This window comes from Marmota flaviventris, chromosome 6 (assembly GCF_047511675.1).
Source record: "Marmota flaviventris isolate mMarFla1 chromosome 6, mMarFla1.hap1, whole genome shotgun sequence".
NCBI classification, from domain to species: Eukaryota; Metazoa; Chordata; class Mammalia; order Rodentia; family Sciuridae; genus Marmota; species Marmota flaviventris.
This window is the reverse complement of record NC_092503.1, coordinates 118567071-118591879: the sequence shown is the minus strand read 5'-3', so window position 1 is coordinate 118591879 and position 24809 is coordinate 118567071. Positions and strand designations below refer to the sequence as shown.

General features: G+C 42.6%; 1 protein-coding gene across 6 annotated transcripts in view; it reads right to left on the bottom strand.

Moving 5' to 3' along the window:
- Positions 1-1262: 1262 nt before the first annotated feature.
- Positions 1263-24809, bottom strand: part of Ilrun (inflammation and lipid regulator with UBA-like and NBR1-like domains) — an 84164-nt gene continuing 60617 nt past the window's right edge. For 2 of the 6 annotated variants that reach the window (XM_027943703.2, XM_071613480.1), the window contains 2 exons: positions 16501-16829; positions 7413-7622 (listed from right to left, as the gene is read on the bottom strand). In XM_027943703.2, the coding sequence (XP_027799504.1) occupies positions 7500-7622; positions 16501-16829 (452 nt within the window). In that variant the 3' untranslated portion in view covers positions 7413-7499. Of the gene's footprint in view, positions 1482-5261; positions 5376-7412; positions 7623-16500; positions 16830-24809 lie in introns of those variants that run through there. The other 4 variants (XM_027943704.2, XM_071613481.1, XM_027943705.2 and 1 more) reach the window with 4 other exon arrangements.

Here is a 24809-nt window from a genome sequence, read left to right as displayed (position 1 = left end):
CGGGTCTCCCTGCTCTTCTCACCTCCCTGGAGCAGAAAGGGGTGTGATCACAGGTAGGGGACCCTGCAACCACACCCTGGATCCATCTCCCTGCTCTCAAGCCAACTAGACTTAGGGAAGGAGGGGGCTGAGAAGAGAGAGGGACTTTGCATATTCGAGTATTCGAGTATCTTTGGCAGACAGCTGTTCTAGCCTGATTCAAGCTTCCCACGAGACGTCCACATCCAGCCTGCCTGGAATCCACAGGACACCGGCAGGCCCACGCCCACCATGGACCAGGCCTCCTGCTGGGGGCGGGGGTCTCTCATTTCCACCTAAATGTGGTCTCCAAGATCAAGCAGTCAGTGGCTGTGGTCCTTCCCGTGACCAGTTCCCCACTCGGGGCTGTATTTTCATATCTTAACAGCTCGGCCTCCACTAACAGGCTGTGGAGACACTACAGAGGACAACTGAAAGGACACGGAGGAAGGGAGCTGTGCGGTGACAGAGAAGAGCTTGCTGCTGCTGTGCGCGGGCTGGCGAGCTGCACCAGCCCCACGTGCACACAAGGCGCACGCATCTACCCAGCAGAGGTGCTGTCCCCAGAGTGAATGGGGGCCACTGCATGAAGAATGGAGGGCAGGAAGTGTGGTGGCATTCTCTGCCAAGAGGAACATGAAGAGGAACAATCTGAACTGTTACCAGTGTGTGCAGAAGGACACCTCTCGGCCTCAGAAACTCCCACTTCAGCAGAGATCTGTCCTCAAGGCTTCCTCTGCTGGCCACACAGGGAAGTTTGGTCTTCAGAGAGGTTCTGATGCTCACAAGCCACAGGGTTGACAAACACTAATGTCAAAGGTGTAAATCAACAGAGGATTAGATAGAGAGGGAGGGTGATGTCACTGAAAACAAATGGTTCAGGCTCCCGGGGCCGGGCGGCTCGGCAGTGCGCTCCTGCAGCGCTGACCCGCGGGGGCCCCAAGCTTGCCACCGGCTTCAACCTGAGTGGCTTCCAGAGCAAGCACTATTCTATAGAGTGTTATCCCTTCCTTAAAAAAATAAAAGAGAAGAAAGGGGGAAAATTAACATGTGCTCAAAGCTACAACCTCTCTGTAGGCAAAATAATTTTTGTTTAAAAAGATGGCTTATTTTCCCCCATTTAAAACTTTTCCCCCTTCCCGAGTGACCTAACGACTTGGTAGACTGACACCTAATAAGCAGAGCCCAAGGTGGCTGCATGGATCTCTTCTTGGTAGCCTCAACACCATTCCTGGGATTCAGCATTCACACATGCATACTGAGTTTACTCAAAACTAGTTCTGTTTTGCTTCTTCCTCTTCTTCCGGGATGGGAGATCAGAGCAGGGATCCGTGCGATGTGGTTTGCAATCCAGAGGAACCCCTTGCCCTCCCCCCCAAAGTCGGGCCTTCTGTCTTTTGTTAATTTTTCTTCTTGCTGACACCCGTTTAAGACTGGCCGAAGGGGTAAGGCCCGTGGAGCCCCTGGAAGAGAGTGAAGACAGTCAGTGACGGCAGACACACAGGCAGCCTGACAACCAAACCAAGCACGGGAATCTAGGGTCCCCAGGAGAGCCAGAAGGATGCCCCAGTCACAGACAAGGGCTGTGTGTTTCTCACCAAATCATGCAGTGCAGAGAGGGGAGACACTGCTCATCTTGCTGCAAGTGGATCAGTTGGTGCCAACCTTCACCCACCCAGGTCCCAAAGCTTTCCTATTCCCTTCTTGTCAATAGTGTCTCGTCCTCTGTGCTGAACACCCTCATGCACTACTTTCTGGGTTTTTTTGGATATCAGGGACTGAACTCAGGGGCACTTGACCACTGAGCCACATCCCCAGTCCTATAGTGTATATTTAGAGACAGGGTCTCACTGAGTTGCTTAGTGCCTTGCTAAGTTGCTGAGGCTGGCTTTGAACTCCCGATCCTCTTGTCTCAACCTCTCTAGCCACTGGGATTACAGGCATGTGCCACCATGCCCAGCTTGGCTAACACACTTGTAACAATGGAGACAACATGGCAGGAACCGCAACCATATAGCCAGCAACCAGGACCAGGCACAGTACTAGGAACTGGTACTTTGCTGTCATTAGTCCTCACCTCTGCCCTGAAAGCAAGTGAATATGGCCACACCTATCTGGGAGATGCCTCTTTTACTACAGACTAAAAAGACTTGTTCAAGGTTGGTAAGAAGCATAGCCAGGACTCAAACCTAAGTCTGCGGGCCGCAGTGTTCTTTGTTCTCCTTGGGGCTTACTACAAATTCCCAAAGTCACTTTCCATGTGTCTGGCTGGGTGGAAAAGGCTTCCTGGTCTTGCTTTTCCTTTAGATTCAGAATGAGATACCAGATGAGATGTGCCAACACCAAAAGCAGTCACATCACACACTGCAGGATGGTGTGCCTCACTCTGCCCTCCCCTCTTCCTTGGTGAAATCATTTAATGTAAGACCTGAAAGTGCACAGCTGACTGGTAGCCAGTACCCCTATATCCCACACAGGCCTAGAGGCTGCAGGGATTAGCTGGTGTGAAGAGCAAGCACTCAGTCATCCCCACGAGAAATGACCTGAGGAGTGTTCCCCGTGCTGGATGACCACAGGAAGAACCCCGAATCTGAGCCCAACTCAGAGCAGGAAGGCACAGGGAGACCAAGATCACGTTTTTTCATTAGTCTGATTGAACATGGGCAGAGCCAGAATGAGTGCTTTAAAAAAACAAACACACAAAAAAGATTTCTTTGAAAAGGAATAAAAGTGCCAGTTTGCAGGGTTGCCTATGATCAGAATCCCTTTTCATCGTGAGTGTGCTTTCTTTGCTGTCACCCTGCAGGCACGGTACCTAGCCCTTAGCAGGCACCCAAGAGACACTCATTGAATTGGGAATTGGAGGAGGATAGGATTTCTCGGGCTACTGCCTGGAGTGTCAGACCCCCCATGTCCTACAACAGTGGCCCTTCCAAAGCCAGGTTTCTAAATAGTTGCGTAGGCTTAGGGATAAGTGTCTGGTTCATGCCATCCATTTGGTCACAGCCTCCTAGGGCCTAGGAAAAGATAGGGGAGGTGATGAGAGTTGCAGGACCCTCCCAGTTCCTACTGCAGTGGGATGCTGATGTGCAGACCCGGGAGGAAACTGGATGCTGCTTCCAGCTTTGCACCCACTCACCAAGTAACCCTGGTGGGGACTCTTCCCTCCACCCACCTCAGCTTGCTCCAGAACCTTTCCAGATTTAAGGTTTTGGGAGTTGACACAAAGTGCCTGGCTCAGGAAGCTGCAAACAGTATTCTAAGAGAAACATCTTCTGGTCATGCTTAGGCCAGACCATGAGATTAAATTTTCCATAGTTTTTTTCTTCTTTGTGGAAATTACGGAATCCCCCTCACCACTGTGTTTTTCCACATAAATCCCCCAAAGACCAGAATCTACTGCTTTGAGGTATCACTGAACAAAATATCGGGAGGAGGGAGCCCCAGGATGGGCAGGCCTAACTGAGGAGCTCAGCCACACGCCAAGCATGGCCACAGTGCCTGAAATGTTCTCTTTAATCCTCACAAAGGATCCACTGAGACAAACATGATCTCCCGGCTCAAGAGAAGTGAGGTAACCTGATCGAGGGCACAGAACTGGTAAATGGAGCAGCTGGTGCTTAAATGCCAAAATCCCACACAAGACCTGCTGATCCCTGAGCCAACTATGCCTCCAGCAAGCAAGCCAAGGCGGCAGCTCTGTCAGCAGCCTCGGCACTACCAGCTCAATCAAGGGTGGCAAAGGGCTCTCAGACTCCACCTGGCACAACTTCCAAGGAAGGCCATGTGCCCCAGAGGTAGGAGGTAAAGCCGCTTAAAACAAGCTGCTAACTCAGCATTTCCCAACACCCGCTCATCCAGAGTGAACAGGGAGAGCAACAGAAGCTTAGGTTCTCTAAGATTTAACACCAGGCTTCTGTGCAGGAAAAAAGTGCACAAAGACAACTTGAAAAGCAAATAGTATTGTTTTCTATGAAATATCTCCCCCTTTACCCTAAAAGTAACTGCTTCTTGGCCCAGAGCTCCACCCTGCCTGTGCGTCTCTACAGTGCAGGGATGGGCCGTGACTGGTGTGGAACACGCAGAGAAGGGAACATGAGACTTTCCTCTAGAGCTGCTGTGCTTCCCGTTTAACAGATAAACACAGGGGGTTCTGTGCAATTGTCAGGGGAAAGAGATGACCACTTTCAGATTCCCACCTGACTGTCCTGGCCCTCAGATCATTAAGCGTCGGATTTAACTAGCTTAGATTATAGTCATCATGGATCCTCTATTTAATGACTGAGGTTTTGTGCTTTTCCAAAGGAAGAATGCTACCCAATTTCCTTTAACCCAGGGGAGGAGTGCCTGATGCTTAACTGGTGCAGAAAGGTGGCTTGAGGAACAAGATTATTCTGCTTCCCCCAATCAACTACCATCAGTTCAAGGAAGGGAGAGAGAGCCAATCCTATTTCGAAACCACTCTATGATCTAGAGTCCCTGCATGTAGGATTATCGTGGATCACAGAACACGGGAAACTCAACACCAGTTGTACAGGAGAAAGCTGGCAAAGAATTCAAGAACAGTTTGTCCAGGGCATCCCATGGCAGAAGACCAAGTGGGAAGTGCCTTTCCTAGCAGAGGGATGGAGGTATGTATGTTCAAGATGGAAGGCCTGTCCCCAGAACTCTGCTAGAGCTCTACGAGCTGGTGTCACAGTTCCGGGGGCCAACACCATCCTGTCCTAAAGGAAGACTGGGGAAATACAGAGAGTGTTCGCTGTCTTCTGGGGTAACTAGCAGCTCTTCTTTATCTGCAAGAAAAGCAGATGCCAATACTAACTAATCTGACATCAATGACTTGTCTTTAAACGTGATTTTGGTGAATCTGATGCTGAAGGCCACCCTTGTCTATGAGGAATCTTGTCCTATCACATAAAGATCAGCAGCCAAACTCATTTAACCATATTTACAGAGGACACAAATACTTGAAACCAGAAAATGACTTGTGGCTGGACACCATGGACTGCTTGTGCCCAGGAGACCAGTGTGGGCAACAGTGAGAGACCCTGTCTCAAAAAACCAACACAACACACACAAACATTTTTATATCCTACTTTAGTCAGGACCTTCTCTACTTGCAGTTTTCAAAAGCCACAGTGCATGGATCAGCCCCACACCTGCAACACCTTAGAGTTCTTCCCAAAACTACGAAGGTCAAAATCACCTTTCCAAAAAAGGGGTACACATTGTATATCTCTTACCTGAAATGGCTGGGACTAGATGTGTTTGGGATTTTTGAAGATTTGCATATATAGCACGGGATATATTGAGCTGGGCATGATGGTGCCTGTCTGTAATCCCAGGAACTGGGGAGGCTAAGGCAGGAGGATAACAAGGTTCAAGGTCAGCCTCAGCAACTTAGAATAAAAAAAAAAAAAAAAAAAAAACTGGGGTTGTGACTTGGTGGTAAAGCAGCCCTGCTTTCAATCCCTGACACCCCCGCCCCCCGAAAAAAAAAAAAAAAGTATATTGGGAGTGGGATCCAAGTCTACAAATGAAATTCACTTATTTTGTATATACCTTATACAAATAATTTCAGTTTCATAATTTTGTGCATAAAACAAAGTTTCATGGTGTGGAATTTTCCACTAGTGGTGACATTATATTGATGTTCTCAAAGTTTTGATTTTGTCGCATTTTGGATTTCTAAATTAGGGATGCTCAAGTCTATACTAAAAAAAAACTGTCAATGAGGGCCGGAGTTGTAGCTCCATGGAAGAGTGCTTGCCTAGCATGTGTGAGACACTGGGTTCGAGTCTCAGTACCACATACAAATAAATAAATGGCCCATCAACAACTAAAATATATATTTTTTAAACTGTCAATGAGAACACATTAACTATATGCTAGAATTTTTTTAAAGTTCATTCAATTTTGAATAGTAGTCAGTGACGTGCTATCAGGAGAGCAGGCTGCCTGTGCGGGGTAGGGCTTGTTCTTGCTGATTATTTGTGCCGTGCATACAATGGAATGAAACGTCAGTAAAATGAAGGAAGGAACTGTGAAAGGTGCTGCACCGCTGAGCCAATTCTCTGTTTTCTAACTAACCTTCTAGGAAAAAAAGGAGACGGCCAAAATTCCTAATGAAAAAAGGCTGTCTCACTGAAAGCTTTTTGGGTTACTCTTTATATGAAAACTTGTTTAAGATAAACCACCACAACACAGAGACTTTCACATACCTGTCTTTATTTTGCTTTTATTTGTGATTTGGTTTAAATAAATAAAAAGGTTCACACAGGTTAATAAAAGACAGGAGCATTTGCTGCATGGCTGCGAAATAACATGCTCTCCCAGTGTATACTGATGGCAGCATCAGATAACACCATGAGGCCCTCCTCCTCCTCCTCATTCCTGGGCCAGTCCCGGTCAGCGCTTCACCGGCCTAGTGCTTCTTCTTCTTTTTTTTTTTTTTAAATCACTTATGTACACTGAATGCAAACACAGAAGAATACAGGGTTTAGTACCAAGTTCTGTCCTGATCCTGTACTGCAAACATGGTGTGGTGAGGCCCAGCTCACAGGCCTGGCCTGGGTGGCAGGGGCCAGAGACTGACATGGCCTGATCAACCATCAGTCTCTCATTAACTAGAAATGAAATTAAGCCTGCTGGAGTAACAGGCAGAATGCTGAGCACTCTCTGAGGATATTCAAACCAGGGCCTTCCTTGGTGACTACTGACTGCACACAGTCCACTGTGTGCAAGGTAGCTTGCTGGTGGTATAGAAGGGCCACTTCAGCATGAGAGGACTTCTACCGATGACTTAATGTTACTTTTCAAGCCACTTTCGTGGGAAAATCCCCCCCAAATTCAAAAATTTCTTGTCTTAGCTGAGGATAAGGGTAAGAACCGGCAAAGAACTGGAAAAAACTTACTTTTAAGGCATAAGGGCTGATCCCAGGGCAGGCTTAGTTCACAGTCTTCTGCACGTGCATATGTGTGCTCAACCTCTCTGCTCCCCCAGAGCTGGGCATCAAATCCAGGCCTCACACGTGCTAGGCAAGCACTTTACCATTGAGTCATGGCCCCAGCTCCTTAGTATCTTTTTAAAAGCCTTCTATATCCATTTTTCATACTTACCTCTTAGAACAGTTTTTCTGTTGTTCTTAACTAAATATAATGCCACTGGGGAACTTCTCTATCCAGCCATCCTCCTTCCACTTACCAACCCTTCACCACCCATCCTTCTAGCCTCCCTATCACCCATGTCTGTCTAACCTCCTTTCTTCCCTCCATGCACCCTCCAGCCTTCCTCCTCCCATTCATCCAAGCTACCCAGGGCTAAAAGCAACTCTACAGCTTCACTTACCACCCCCCTTCAGATTAAGAGAATCGCCATCAAACTCCAACATAGCTCAATGAAACTGTTTTATTAAAAGTTCGACAAGGAAATGAAGGATCCTATCTGAATATGACTTTCCCTTTCCATCTTCAGAAAGATGTCAGAAAAAGTTATCTGCTATTTGGACTTCTTCTAGCTTAAAGACACCATGAATCAATATGATAGAATCCAAGTAGGGTGCTCGCAGAGCTCTCTGTGGGCATCTCTTAGAGTAAGCAGATTCCTAAAAGGAAGAAAGAGACTGGAGAGAGTTCCTATGGGGAGGACACCCAAAGAAAAGCAGCTTATCCTCCTTCCTAGCCACACAGCCATTGTCACTGCATTATGGGAGCTCTGCTAAGACACAGGTAAGGCTGCTGGTCCCACTTCCTCTCACACTTTCAAGCTCTTACAACCTTTTTTTGTCAACTACCCTTTCCTTAAAAGCTATCATTTGCCCTGGCCATCTCATGATTAACTCACAGGCATCGCCCCTCACAATGGCTGGCTGGCTAGCTGGTTAAAGGAATAGAGTAAGCTGTCTTCTCCTTGGTCCCGGTCATATTGGGTTACATCTTGACCCGTCCTTGCTCAGAAGCACTGCTGGCTCTGTTTCCTTTCACATTAAACACGGAACCCTCTTTTGCGTGGCTCTCAAAGGTCTTCCTCGGATTTTTCGCCCCACCCTTTCTAAGCTCATGCAGCCAGCTGGCTGGCCAGTGTCCCCTGCATACACCCTGCCCGTGGCTGCCTCTGGGCCTTCCTGAAAGTGGTGATTCTTCCCTCTAATTCAGTTCAAATCCATCAAAATACCATATCTTAACTACTCCAAACCTTACTGTTTTCTTCTCCCAAACACCTGTGAGCATTTAAAAAGTCACCTGGAACTCAGCTTACTTTACCTTTACTGGCTCTCATTCTTTCCTATGGGCTGATCACTTTGTAATCAGTAAATTATTTGGAGATAGGAATTAGCACAGGCTGAGTACCCAGGAGATCTCGCTTTCTGACTCAATAGTATCAAGGCTAACTTTGTGTAAAACAATCAATTTTAGCTTGACTTAATCAGTCCTTAAGGCAACAGCATCACGGGGAAAATGCCCAAGACCCTCAGATCCTTCCAAGGGACTCTGGAAAGGGCCTCACTTTAAGTTGAGCCATAAGGAAGCCCACATCTTCCCTGAGGTACAATATTTTCTGTTAGTCTTCTTAGAATACAGTCACAGCAGACTGAGCTGAGAACAATTAATTAATTTGAAACCTGAACATCCATACCTGCAGATAAATTCACACACTTCAGAATTACACTTTTATCTATTTGAACCTGTACTTTCACTAGTTCAACTCTGAAATATTCATTAGAAATAAAAATGCTGAATTTGAGTACAGAAGAAAGCATCCTTACAACCCAAATAAGTACAACAGCAATCCTGGACACTAGCTCCATTTTTGCTACAAGACTGCCTAGCATCAGAAAAGTCTAAGACAATGCTCTGAGCCTCAAAGCAAATAAAATGGAGCTGGACAGCTTTTGAAGCTGTTGAGGTACAAAAGGGAGAGTTCCTGGACATACTTTTTATTTTCAGATAGCAACATTACAAACAACAAAAGACATTTTCTAAGTCCACAGTGTTTGCTTAATTTATTTAAAAAATACACACATGACCCATGCCAATGAAAACACCAGCAAAGCTGGGAGAACTTTACTGGCTCTTCTGGGTTTTCAAAAAGAGAATCATCGTAATATCATCAAGTCTTCTGGCAAGTCCCCTAAGGTACAGAATGTGCTCAACTGCCACAGAGCTGGGGCAGGTCCCTTAGCTGCTCTGCACTACACTTCCTCCTTGGCCACAAATTCTTCTGCAGCTCTCACAGGTGAATGAGAAGGTCTGCACAACCTGACACTAGTGTCTAAATTACCTTCAGAGCCCAGGCAACCAACTTTGCTTGCCAGCAAACCTCATCAACAGTGTGATCTACAACATCAGAATAAAACTGGGTCCCTCAGTTCCAACCCACGGCCCAACCTCAATTTGCTGTGGGAATGTCAGCAGTCACTTAAAGCTTCCCTGCTGTTTTATATAACTACAAAAGTTACAAGAATGTTGTGAATTAAGAATAAAAATAAAATGGGGGTGGGGGCTGGACTTGTGGCTCAGTGGTAGAGCACTTGCCTAGCATGTGCGAGGCCTTGGGTTCAGTCCTCAGTACCACATATAAATAGAGGTATATTGTGCAACTACAACTAATAAATAAATAAATATTAAAAAAACAAAAATAAAATGAGGGTGTAGCTCCATAGTAAAGCACATCCTCTTGGGAGGTACTGGGTTCATCCCAGCTCCTAAAAGAAAAATCCAGGGCAGCAAAGATGCTTTAGACAGCATGTCACAGACAATGTTAAGCCTCACCCCGACCTCGAACCTCTTCTCTGTATCAGTGGGAGGGCTCTGCTCCCCCAGGGACACTTGGCAGTGCCTGGAGACACTCTGTGGAGTTGTTATACTGTAAAGAGGGAGCATCGCACTTATGGCATTAAGTGTGTGAAGACCAGGGACGCTGCGAAACATCACACAGCACATAAGAACAAACACTCCTGCCATGCTCAAAAAGAAAAAAGTTTATCTGGCTTAAAATGTTAGCAGCTGGAGCCAGGCAGCCAAGATATCCTACTCTGTGCTCATCATTTAGGGGATCATACCCCATCTCACAGTATTAGACACTATCAATGTGACACGATATCCAAATTTATATCTTCACCTCAATCCTAAATTCCTCTTCTAAACTTTATACTTAACTTGGATATGCTATTAAATAGGCCACCTGACAAAACTCCATTTGGATCTTTATAAAAATCTCCAATATTATATATCTGGGCATGTTGATGCAGGCCTGTAATCCCAGCTACTTGGGAGGCTGAGGCAGGAGGATCCCAAGGTCAAAGCTGGGTTTGACAACTTAGTGAGATCTTATCTCAAAAATAGAAAAATAAAAAGGGCTGGGGATGTAGCTCAGTGGTTAAGCACCCACCAGGTTCAACCTCCAGTATCAAAGGAAAAAACCAAAAAACAAAAAAACAAGCAAACCAAATACTCAGTATATTCAAGGGGAAATTTTAAATTTGCTCCAGAAAAACAAAACCACTGAGACTATTTACCTTTTTGCCACCATCAAGGGATAGGAAGTTTTTGGTAACTTCAAGAGCTACAGGTAGTGCTATCACGAGAGTGACTTAAAGGAAATTTCAATGCCAACAAAATCTAAACCCAAGTGGCTTGGTGTTGAGGTTTCTAAGGAACCATTCCTTTCTTGGAGGATAGAAAGAAAGTAGTAGCTTGTGGGGAGAAGAGGCTTAGTAATGGAGAAGTCACACAATATTTGGTATCTGCCTTGATCCTCATTTGAAATGCAGCCATACATGACAGAAAGCCCACAGCTGTTAGCTAATAAATGTGCACTTGAGCACTGGGACTGGAAAGCAATATAATGCAGTGTTAAAGCACAGAGCAGGCTCAGGAGTCAAGACAACTGCTTCTGCTCACATCCTGGCCTCACCATTTTCTAGCTGCATGACCTTGAACAAGTCGTGGAACCTGTATACTTCAAGGCTCAGTAACTGTAAAGGAGAAATGATGACAGTACTCACTGTACTCTGGTGTGGACTAAATGAATAATGAATGTCAAGCACTGAGCCTGCTGGCTCTGGGGAACAAAAACTGGGGGTTGAGAGGCAGAGAGGTGACTGGTGTTTTTTGTGATGCGTTTTGTAAAACTACTTGGATGTACTTGGTACATTGATAATTTCAAGAACAAATAAATTTAAAAAGTCTTGAGCACAGTGCCTGCCACAGTGTAAGTGCTTAATAAATGGCAGTTTTTATAGCTTTGGCGAGCTTTGCTACCTGTTCTTTGCCAGAGGACAACATAGGCTGAACAAAATATCAAGAGACACAAGTTGTCCTTACAGCTTCTTTTCAGGAAAAGGATCTGCACGTAAAAATAGAAAATAATCAGGTTTCATGGCAATGGGTGCCCTCCAACGTCCCCCCACAACCATTAGCCCAGGTAACAACACCAATCACCAGGCTTCTGGTCAAATTCAGTGCCTAGAAACTAGGCAAATGTTAGATTTAATTTCACTAAGTCCCCCAAAGTCATCCCTTATTATTAAAACTTACAGGCCACTTCAAAGTAGATGTTAGACCAGTGAAACACAACCTTTTCCAAATCTCTAGTACTCCCGAGGACTATTTGTAAACCCTCATATGGATGAAGAGAAAATAACTCCTCTGTGCCCTAATCAACACAGCCACTGGGTAGAAAAAGTTGACTTCTGATGTGATAAAAGCAGACTCACTCCTGCTCTAGATCCGAGGGGAGGGATGGGGCATGTAGGCAGGCAGGGCAGATGGCACTCAGCAGCGCTGCTGAGGAGCTTGAAGGCCTTGGGATCAACTACCGACAAAGATAATAGCATGTTTTTCCAGAAGCAGCGCTTGGCAGAAGTAATAACAGTGGCTCAGGCTATAATCCAGTTTAAAGTAGAAACATACGACATATATCAGCCCGAAACATTTTTTTTAAGTAAGACCAAACGCAAAATAATAGCCATAGTCCAAGTTACTTTTCTGCCCCCCGTCCCCCGCCCCAGTGTAAAATCTTACTCCTTTAGAGAAAGGAAGCAAATTGGCTGTTCTGAAGAACAGCCACTTGGGTTTTACCAGCCGCACCTTTATTTCCAGCTGTCCTGAATCAGACCATTTGGTGCCCTATGGCTCTGCAAGGCCTTAGAAAACATTCAGAGCTGGGTGCAGTGGCACATACCTGTAACTCCAGCTACTCAGGCAGGAGGATAGTAAGTTCAAAGTGGAACCCCCTGACAACTGAGGGAGACCCTGTCTCAAAATTACAAAATACATAAGTAAGTAAATAAAAAGGGCTGGGGATGTAGCTCAGTGGTAAAGAGCCAGTTGCGTTCATTCTGCAGTGCCACCAAAATAAACACTTAAGAGATTTTAAAAATTACTGGCTAGTAATTAAAAGGCATATCTATTTTTTTTTTAATATTTGTTTTCTTTTAGTTGTAGATGGACACAATATCTTTATTTTATTTATTTATTTTTATGTGGTGCTGAGGATCAAACCCAGGGCCTCGCACATGCTAGGCAAGTACTCTACCACTGAGCCACAACCCAAGCCCCAACATATCTAATTTTAATAGGCCTTTTCCCCATTCTTCCACACCTCTGTAAATTGTTTTACATTACTCTCACACTATCCAAGCAGAAGCGACCCTGGCCCCAAAGATGAGTCAGAGTGCTAGAATGCACTGTGTGACAGGCCTTAAGCCAGCAGTGAGCACCTGTGCAGTTGTGACTGTTGGTCCTCAAAGGCTCTGGAGCGATCACATTAAAAGTATGAATTAAAATAGTTCTTAACCTCCATCAGTATTTAATCTAACCCAGGACAAGTCAGCCACAATTCAGCTGAGAATGAGAATTGCAAAATTCTAACAAAACCAAGGAGCCAAATTTATGAATCTTTGGAGCAGGTCGGCATGTTCTTACTTTGCTGACTCCCTGACGGCTCTCACAGGGAGGGGCCAGGGCCTCTGGGTCGCCAGATGCAGCTGAGGCAGCGGTTCCCACCAGGAGCATCCCCTGCAGGGATGAAGCACTGAGTCCGGGGAGCTTACGACTAGGAGTTCAGTTCCTGACACTGACAGATCTGCCCCTCTGCAGACAGACAGACACACCCAGTCCTCACAGAGCAGCTACCTCAAGCAATCTTTTCATGTCATCCTACCAACCTTAGCAAGTTAAGCTGTAACTATGGAGGGAGCAGAAAACTAAAGCTGTGGTCATGGGCTTCAAAAGTGTCACGTTCTTTCCCAGCCTTGATGTCATGCAGGTAATTTCTTTAGAGAAAATAAAAAATCTATTGCCAACTCAGTGATCGCTGATGTCAGTGCATCAGGTACCCCTCCTCCTCATCCAATGAAGATGGCATCTTTGGGAAACTGAAAACACTTTTCACCACCAGAGCCCAGGGTCTCTGTCTTCTTTTCTATTCATTCATAAATAAAAGGGTGTAATTTATTATAACACCAGCCGAGAGTTAAAAATTGTTTTATTTTTACTGAGGAAAAGCCATCACTATTTTAAACACCCAGCAATCGGGAGCTCTGTGAAAACAAGAAGCCACAGACAATGCTCAATTTACTTTAGAATCACTTATCTTATTTCAATTCTGCTTCTTTCCTGCCTTGATACTAGTCAACTCAGTTCACGCTGGCCCTCAACACAGCTTCCAGCTGAATGAGAGGACCTACGGCAAGCCCAAGTGCACCTACCAGGAAATACCTTTTAGTAATGTGGTGCCTGGATTAGAATCCCAGCTATGCCGCTCAGAGCTTTTGTTTCCTCATCTAAAAATGAGATGATCTCTGCAAAGCACCTGGAAGCATGTCTAGTACTTAACTGTTAAAAAAAACTAACTCCAGTATATACCTGACGGCATCACTTTGTCAAGTATACACTTCAGAGCTCAAGCATGCTGGCTTTTAAACTTAGCAGTGTATTTGAAAGCCAAATATAAATATTTAGGATTCTATCATTTTAAAATCTCCCCTTTAGCATAAATTTGTATCCATTTAAATATAGTATTAAGATTTTTGAAAGCCCTTTGTAATTATTTTTCACTACTCCTCAAAGGGACAACTCCACCTCTGCTCACACACACACAGGGAATTCCACCAGGCAAACGCTCTATAATGGAGCTACATCCCCAGACCTTTGCCCAAGCTGGCCTCAAACTTGCAGTCCTCCTGCCTCAGTATATGGAATTCCAGGCATGCGTTATGCATCTGACCATCACCCATACTCTTACTTATTCTGCCCTCGGCACTTTAAAATGTTCTCCATACCACTCTCCGTGCTGTCTGGCCATCTTTCCAAATCTCACCAAACCTTTGAAAAGCTTCTCTTATTGCACACCCCCCATCATTTCCCTTTGCAAACAAATTATATGTTCTCTACTAACTAAATTCATACTTCATCTCGGCTGAACTGTTCTACGACAGTTCTGTGCCTGTTTCATCTCCCTGCTGTACTGAAAGCTCCTAGTGGGCAGGATCACATATTTTATTCCTCCTGTGTCTCCTACCACAGCCAAATACATTCCGCTCTAGATGTGCATAGATGTGTTAATACTTAGGGATGACTGTCTATACACTAATGAAATTCTTAAGGAGCCCTGAGATATGGAGATGACTCAATTTGAGTCAGAAATACTTTCATGAAACTTTGGTTCATATAAATATTTTTGAAATAAGATTCTGCACAGATTAAGAGAAAAGGGAGACCCCAAATACTGACATTTTCAATGCGTTCTAGCGACTTCTAAATGATCCAAGGGTCCATAAAAACATCCCAAGAGCTCATCAATTTCAAGAAATACCTCAATAGCCTCTCATCATGGTCCAGCTTTTCCAAAGGAAGCAGCTAGCTGATGAGACCTTAATTAAAGATGGCAGGAAAGACGAGGACGAGACCACCATACCCTCTGGATGATATCATGGAATTGGATGAAAAGCATCAGTCCCCAAAGAAGAGGACAAAAACCACGTCACAATGCAGGAGATGAGTGCAGTGCCCTGGCCCTCTCCTGAGACTGTAGCGTGGCTCAGCAAGACAGCTCACAGCTGCCTAAGGGCTTCCTTTGCAGAGAGCAGTGGAGTGACTGATTTTGCTTCTTTCAGCTTTCATCTTCCCATCAAACTCAGCTGCCTCAAGTTTCCATTCTAACAAGGCTGCTCACTACCCTTAGAACAGTCACAGACTCTGGATGATTAAATTTAAGAAAGAAAAATTTAAGGACTCCGGAGAATTATATAAGTTAAAAGAAAATCTTTATTTAAGAGTATTAAGATGTGAAGTCCTTTCTCATTACAGCAATATTGTCTGGCCAACTTACTCCTCTCATATCCTGTACAACTAACATGACTGCACAAAATCCTCTATAAAGACCATATCAATCCATTCTGTTACCACCGCTCAATAAATTTCCTCTATGACACCATGTGAAGAAAGACCACTCACATCACCAGGTTTCTTAAGTTCTCTCTTGATCTAAACCATATATAAACCACTAGTCAGAAAAATACCATTTTATAGAGCAACTTGCCCCTCAAATAAACAACTTTATTTTAAAAATTGAGGATGAATGCCACCATGAAGCAAAACTCGACTTCACAGTCTGTGTAGCTGTACAGGTGGGACACAGGGCTTAAGTGGACAGCATTTTCCATCAGAGAAGAATGCAGGGGAATTCTCCCAATACTCAACCACACAACACCTGCCACCATGAACTATCAGCACCAGGGCTTCATCAACCAGTCCCAACCAACAACCAGGAGCTACCGTCACCTTAGCAGGGCATGAGGAAAACAGATCAAGAACTCATACAGCTAGAAGGGTATCTCACAACAGAGTATTTAAATTCTCGGCTAACATTTCTCTCACTTATCTCCCACATTTGAAAAGTCAAAATATCACTTGAGCCACGCTGGGTTGTGGGTAAAGAGGTCAATGGGCCATAACAGATTGAAAAGACGTCAACAAGACATGCAAACACGGTAAATAAAGTTAAAGTCCAACAACAATAATAAGGACAAGATAACTGAGTTTCTCTTTCTACTCATGGGGGGAGCACCTCAAACAATCAATTAGAAACAAATCCCTAATGTGTGTTGTTGTGCTCTCAGCTTTGTATACATCCACACTGGAAGCATGGCTAGTGATATTTTGACATTTGCTTTTGTTTTGTAAATGCTAATATGGTTTAAAAAAAAAAAAAAAAAAGTCGGTCTTTCAACATTCAAACCAGAACAGAGAGATGGGAATAAATTATAAAATGTGGATGCAGCAATATCCACAAGATGTGGGGTGGGGGAGGGGAGAAGGGGTAGGCATTTGTGTTGCTGGTGTTGGCAGAAGAGGTGAGCAGTCTCACAGAGCCACCTCCACTGAGTGGCAGTCAGGATTCTAGGTTTGCCAAGAAGGGGTATCACGAATCCCAAGGCCCACCACCTATCCCTTCTCCTCTTCTCCGAGGGCACCTACCTTACTGTAAGTCACTACTGATAAGTTGTTTGCGTGACTGCTGGGGGACAGATTTACAGAGTTCTGTGAGAGTCTATTCTGATCTTGCTCGGTTTGGTCAGGAGCAGGAGCCCATGTGTTTTTGCTGATCGAGTCGAACCCGGAACCCCCAGGGTCTTTTAAGTTGTTTTCATCTGATTGTCGGTTCTTTTGGGGAGAGGCAAACGGGTTGAAGTTTCCTTCTACCTTGCGATGAGGCTGTGTGTTGAACTCCGTTTCAAAAGATGACAGCTGCTGCGTTACTCCTAACAGTCCACCCACCTCCACACTGAGAATCACCCAGATGACATCTGAAATGAAAAGGCAACTCATATCAATGCCAGGCACACCTCTGAGGTCCAGGCAGCCATCACCAAACCCCCTCCCCCCCAAACACCATCTAAACAACAGAAATCATTATCTATATGATAGCTTTTAAAAGCTTGCTGACAAAGTTGTCAAGAGCATTTGAACTGCATGTACTTCTATATTTTTATGTAATGGTAAGTACAAACTCTGGTATGGATGTGTGGTGAGAACCATGAAACTCTTATTTGTGAAAGCTTACAAGTTGATTCTGATTGCACAGCTATTTTTGGAACTCATTACTCCAGAGAACAATGAAAACAGAAACTAAAAAACTATCCTTGCAAGAATCAACAGTTTTTTGTAAGTTTTACGTTTTCTTGCATATGTTCAACTCAGAAATTCAGGGAAGCCATAGTTCATAAGTCAAAAAATATGACTAAAACTGCAACATATTAACCTCTTTTTAGGCTAATTTAAAGTGACCATATATTGTCCAAACTAGGACAACTGAGATTAAAAAAGGGAACTGTTAATAATCACACGAGTAAGAGGTGTAAACCAGCACCAACCTAGCCAAACCGGGACATATATAACTCTAGTTTCTCAATCCATCTGATCAAAACACACCATAACTTTGGTAGGCCTCAGACTTTCTACAGTAATCCAACTGACCACCAACTTTGTTTCTGTGTAACACAGGAAACCCTACTACCTAGGTATACTGAACAGTAGGTTTTCTAAAAACAGGCACCTGAGGTCATAATTCAGTTTCTGATTTTCTCAACTGCCAAAGCTAAGGATTCAGACAGAAAAATAAAGAAAGTAGCTGTTTTTCGTTGGTATTCAGCACCTCGCTTCAAGACACTGTCCTCTACATTCCTGCTGAATGCTTTTTAAAAAGTAAGCTACCGCTACCGAGGACTGGGGCTGGGGCTGGGTGGTAGAGTGCTTGCCTAGTATGTGTGAGGCACTGGGTTTGATTCTTAGGACCACATATAAATAAATAAAGGCCTGTCAATAACAAAAATATTTAGGGAAAAAAAAAAGGTAAGCTACCAAGCTGGGCATGGTGGCACACGCCTGTAATTCCAGTATCCTGGGAGGCTGAGGCAGGAGGATCACAAGTTGGAAACCAATTTCAGCAACAGTGAGGCGCTGAGCAACTCAGTGAGGCCCTGTCTCTAAATAAAATACAAAATAGAGCTGGGGACATGGCTCAGAGGTTGATGAGGGGGTCCAATCCCTGGTACACCCCCGCCATGCTCAAAGTAAGCTCCTGAAAGGCCAGTAAACTTTTCAATAGTTGAACCCTGTTGAAAACAACTGTGAAAAACTATCTAGGCTCCCAAATAGGTGCTGAAAGGGTGACAAGAAAAGGCAAATACATTTTGTCAGCTACCTAGAAATACAGTAATATATAAGTCTAGATCAAACACATTAAAAAAAGACAATTAAGAAAACTTGAGGAATTCCCTCTTTGGTTTACTCAATTTTTAATTTGGGTTAAAGTAGGGGAACTCAGAATGTTATACAGCCATAATAGTTAAGTTTGGTGATCTGATAGCTATATTGAGAACTGGTTGTACCAACCACCAGGAAGCCTAGTAAATGGAGATGCAGTGACATCTTCTGTTCACTTCTGGAATTAGCAACTCTTCAACTTGGAGAAGGGGAAGCTAAAGCCACTAGCAGCACTAGCATGACTCACAGGCATGGTCACCCCCACTTCCAGACAATGCTTACCATTAAAGAAAATGTAAATGTTCACACAAACTAGTGCACCTACTGATCTAGCGCTGTATGTGCACCATCCCACTTCACTTAGAGATCTGGGGCAGTGCCAGGAATGGTGGGTCAGAGGACTTATGTTCAAGATTCAGAGTTAATCTCATGAACCAACACAGTAAAGGCCTTAAAGAACAATCTGAAGGCAGTCACCGGAGGGAGAGTTACTCCATGCTCTCTCATCCTAGATTTTTAATTAGAGGTACCATATTCTACTATTGTTCACTTTTTCCAACTCTTTGTCTTCTACCCATCTATTTTAAAAATTCCTTTCTGAGTCTATAAATTCAGCTACTCTGGACAGATCATGTGCTTCACTCTCTTAGCTCAGGAACTAAATGCTTATGAGAATGGACGCTCTTCTGAAAGCCATTATCATTGAAGGAATCTAACGACATTTCTTCCCCTGGCTTAGAGAACTAAAGTTTCTCTAACTCACTGGGTCTTATTTCACTTAAGCCACCTCTTTGCCTTGGCTGTTGCACTGATTCTACACAGTAACTGTGGAAGAAAGATCGTTTGAGAAGCCCCTGATTTATAAACACCAATTCTGATCCACTAAAGTTATCACCATCGTGGGTCATCAGCAACAGGAAAGTATGCCTTCTGTGTGGTACAGTTTCAGGCCTGTAGATGGCTGCTGGGCCTTGCACTCCAGAGTGTATTCACCCCCTGCATAGTATATGTGTATTTGTACTCAAACAAACAAAAAGGTAAAGATGGCCCAAAAGGCTTGTTTCATAGAGGCTGGCCATTCCCAATGGCCTGAATGACTTGATTACTGAGATAAACTGCTAGCTAGATATTTATCAATCACAGCCTTTTAAAAGGGAATCAACCAATGAAACTGCTTCAGTTTCAGGAGAAAGAATCTGAGGTTGAATGGCAAAAGAAATGGGCCCAGGGTCAGACTTCATCTAGAAGCAGACTAAGACATCCCACCTCTTAGAATGACTGGCTCTTTAAACTCGTACTTGTTTGTCCACGGTAGGAACTTGGGAGCCCAAGCAAAGGGAACTAACTATACAGCTACTTACCACTTCCTAGGCCTTAGTATCTTGACCCATAGACACAGAAAAGAATAAGTCAAGAAATAGTCAACAAGAATACAAATAATAATAAATGATGGAGAGGATGTAAAGAAAAAGGAACACCTTTACACTATTGGTGGCATTGTAAATTAGTACAACCACTATGGAAATCAGTATGGAGGTTCCTCTACAGAGTAGAAAAAGACCTAACTACCATATAACCCAGGAACACCACTCCTCAATATTTAGCCTAAAGAATTAAAGTCATCATACTATATTGATACATGCATACCCATGTTTATAGCAGCACAATTCACCAGAGCCAAACTATGGAACCAGCCTAGGTGTCCATGAGGAGACACCTGGAATTATGGAATTACATCATTTGCAGGAAAATGGAACGTCAGATCATTATGTTAAGCAAAATAAGCTAAACTCAGAAGGTAAAGGGTCATATGTTTTCTCTCATGTGGAAGAAAGGAAAAGGAAAAGAAAGGGGGGTGTGGGGATTTCATGAAAAATCAAAGGGAGATCAGCAGAGAAAAGGGCATAGAAGGAGGGAAGAGGGAAGTGCTGGGGAGTGTTACTGACCAAACCATACTGTCACGCTGTGTGGTGTACAAATACCCAACAAATACCACCATTATGTTCAATCTAATGCACAGTTAAAAAAAAAAAGAAAAATGGAGAAAGTGGGGGGGGGGGGGAGCCAAGAAGACATCCCAGAAAAGCAGTCAAGAAGGTAGAAACAAGTACCAAGTAAACTTAGTCAGAACTTAGTAAGCAAATGGAGAAACATGATTTTAAAATGTCTAGACTTCGGGTGACACCTTCGGGTGAGTCAGAACTTTGCAGATAGAAGACTCTGTGAATATTATACCATTCAATTCGGCCTTTTTATAGATGACAAACCTTATTATTAAAATATAGACTTCCTTTCATAGAAATATACAATAAATTACTAAAGAAAAACCATACCCTTTTTATTTATTAATCTTAGACTATCTGAAGTGTAGAATAAAAGGAAAACAGTTTACTCAGACAGAGCCCAAGTCCATAATCTAACAGATCACACTGATATGCAAAGACCTCTCAGATTATGGTAAGAATGCTTTTGAAAATCTGGCGTATCTAAAATTAGGTAACACAATGATCAAATTATATCAAAATAAGCACAAACAAGCATCTATAATTTGCTAGTAAAATAAAATTGTTAAAAATCAGTACAGCTAGGTGCAGTGGCGCACACCTGTAATCCCAGTGGCTTGGGAGGCTGAGGCAGGAGGATCCTGAGTTCAAAGCCAGCCTCAGCAACTTAGTGAGGCTCTGAGTAATGCAGTGAGACCCTCTCTCTAAATAAAAATATTTTTAAAAGGACTGGAGATGTGGCTCAGAGATCGAGTGCCCCTGGGTTTAATCCCTGGTACCAAAAAAATAATTTCCAGTGATAAGAACTTCAGCCTTTGATAAAACTAGACATTATCTCATCCCTGAATAACACCTTTGGTATGGAAGATAACAACAAAATAACAACTTGTTTTAAATCAATAAAATTCTATCATTCTGCTCTGCAGGTAGACCAACTCCATCAAGATCATGAAGGCCAAGGGTTGCATGTTTTCTCTCATACATGAAAGCCAAAGAGGAAAAAGGAAAAGAAAGGTGGGCAGGATGGGAGTCTCAGGAAAACTGGAGGGAGATCAGTAGAGTAGAGGAAAGGCACTAAAGGGCAGGGGAGGAGACGGGGGAGGGGAAATACTGGGGAATAATACTGGCCAAATTCTATTGTTATATTGTGTGCATGTACAAATAATGTAACAACAAATCCTACCAATATGCACAACTATAATGCATAAATAAAAAATATGGTTAAGAGAAGATCATGAAGACTCTATGTTAAAAACACAGATTCCTTGCCTCTATCTGCAAAGAATTAAAACAGATTTCTATAGAAAGTCTAAGAGTTCATAATGACAACTATAAAGAAAAAGAAAACAAAATAAACCCTCAATTCCTTTTTTATTCATTAGTTGCTGAGCACAACAGAGTGCCAACTCTGTAGAAACTGGAAATCAAAGGTGAAGAATTAAGCATTTAACCAGCTCTTTTGTAGAAACTAAAATTCAATAAAGTTATCATTGATGAAGAACTGTCCCCAAAAACAAGTATGAAAGAAATCACCCCTTTGTAAACTCTAATTAAATGATTCTAACAATATTCAACAACGGTTTAAACTATCAGGCAAAAGGCTGGTATCGAGGCTATTACAACCTGAACTCTCTGATTGATCTTAACATCATTAATAGCTAAATAATTCTGAGTAACTGAAACAAATCGGAAAGAAAAGATGAAGTCATTCCTGTTTTCACAACTTGCTACAAGACTACAGTAATCAAAACAGTGTGGTACTGGCCAGAAAAATAGATATACAGACCAATGGAACAGAATAGAGAGCCTGGAGACAAACTCTCCTGTTCATGAGGCAAATAATTTAGACAAAGGTGCCAAGACCATTTAATGGCCAAAGGACATTCTTCAAAAAACGGTGCTGGGAAAACTAAAGAATGAAGTTGCACCCTGACCTCATACCACAGACAAAAACTAACTCAAAAAGGACCACAAACCTAAATATAAGAGCTGAAACTATAAAACTCATAGGGAAAAGGGGAGTGGGTAGAGGAAAAGCTTCCTAACACTGGATTTGGCAATTACTTTTTTGGAATATGACATCAGAAAAAAGTAAAATTTTAAAATATATTGGATATAAAAGCTAAAATTTCCATGTAATCAATAGTGATAAGTTGAACCATGAAATGGAAAAAAATGCAAATCACATATCTGGATGGGGATATAAATATCCAAAAAGACTACTACAAATCAACAGAAAAAATACCCAATTTAAAAGTGGGCAAAGGACTGAATAGACACTTCTATGAGGATACACAAATGTGTAATAAGCACATGAAAGAGATTCAATGTCGATAATCATCAGGGAAATACAAATTAAAAGCATGATGAGATAACATCTATCATACATCAGGATGGCTAGGATCAACATTCAGAAAATACCAAATGTTGGTGAGGATGTGGAAAAACTGGAACCCTAATGCACTACTGATGGGAAAGTAAAATAGTACAGCTGTTGTGGAAAACAGTATGATTCTTCAAAAAATTAAGAGATAGAAGTGGAATTGCTAGATATGTCAGTTCTAGGTATATATCCAGAAGAATGAAAACAGGGTCTCATGGAGGTATTTGTATACCCATGTTCTTAGCAGCATTATTCACAATAGCCAAAAGATGGAAACAACTCAACTGTCCACTGAAAGATGAATGGATAAACAAAATTTACATACAATGGAATATTACTCAACCTTAAAACTGGAAATTCTAATATATGCTACAATATAAATAAACCTTGAAGACCTCATGGTAAGTGACATAAGCCAGTCACAAAAGAATGAATGCTGATTCCACTTACGTGAGGCACCTAAAGTAGTCAAAATCATAGAAAGCAGAACGGTGGTTTTCAGAGGCTGAGAGGAAGCATGGGAACTGATTACTAATGGGTACAGAGTTTCAGTTGCAAGATCAAAGACTTCCAAGGTGTATGTTGGCAATGGTTGTATAACAATGTAAATGTACTTAACTCACTGAACTGCACACTTAAAAGATAGTCAAAACAATAAATGCTGTACGTTTCCCCAGAATCAATCAAAATAAAAACACCTGAGTCCCAGTGACTTTGATAGTGTTGAAGGTCAATCAGTAATTTATTATATGATAGAAGCAGAACTGGACATCAGATTTTGTTTTGTGCTTTTTTTTTTTTTCTTTCTTTCTTTTTTTCCTTGTTGTTTCAAGGATTGAACCTAGGGGTACTTAACCACTGAGCAACATCCCAGCCCTTTTTATTTTTTATTTTGAGACAGAGTTTCCCTAAATTACTCAGGGCCTCATTAAGTTGCTGAAGCTGGCTTTGAACTTTCAATCCTCCTACCTCAGCCTCCTGAGCTGCTGGGATTACAGGCATGTGCCACCACATCTGCCAGAAATTAGGTCTTCTTAATCCTAATGTTAATGCTTATTACCTTTGATACCCTGTAGCACTCCCAACCAGATGCAGCTCAGTTGTTTTTTTTTGTGTGTGTTTTGTTTTTGTGGTACTGGGGATTGAAACCAGAAGCATTCACCATTGAGCCACATTCCCAGCCCTTTTTTATTTTGAAACAGGGCCTCACTAAATTTCTGAGACTGGTCTCCAACTTGCAATCCTCCTGTGTCAGCCTCCCAAGTCACTGGGACTACAGGGGTACAATACTGTGCCCAGCCCAACTCAGTTTTAAGTGTCCCACCAATCAGGAAATAATACCTATGGAGACAATTTTTCCTAACAGAAAAGATATAAATATTAACATCTCAATAATATAAACTTCTACACCCTACTAACTAAGCATAATCAGAGTGCATGGTATCACAATTGCAGAAAAAAACAGCATGAGGGACTGGAGTTGTGGCTTAGTGGTAGATGGCTTGTCAAGCACGTGTGAGGCAAGGGGTTCAAACTGCAGCACCGTATTTAAAAAAAATAAATGAGGTTAATTAAAAAATAGCATGAAACTACAGTTAAGAACATAAAATAACTAAAAATTCACAGTACAATTATGTTTAAGGATAATGCAAAGAATCAAAATTAAGAGCCAGTTGTATGTAGTTAGCATACAACAGATTAAAACTGACATTTTAACAATCATTTTGGTATTAATGCTGAAAAACACTTAAATATAAAATTGGATAAAAAGGCTTAACATTTAAATATTCCTAATTTTATATATAAACAAGAAGGGGGAAAGTTGGTATCCGTACTCCCTTCACCACTTCTGCAGAAGCTCTCAACCATAGTGACTAAAGCACACAGGTGTGTCTTGATATCTGCATTATTTTCATCAAAAGGCAATTCAAAATAAAATATTCAAACAAGTACTTCAAAGTTAAGTAGTCAGTTCAATAACCAGAAAGTCAACTACTGGACTTACCAACCAATTTACCTAATTCAACATTAAATGTCTGTTTAAAAAAATTTATCTAAACTCTTCCTTCTGGTCCACATCTTTCTAAGATAAAGTTTAACTTTACAGAGCTAATGTGTTTGTCTTAAATACTTAA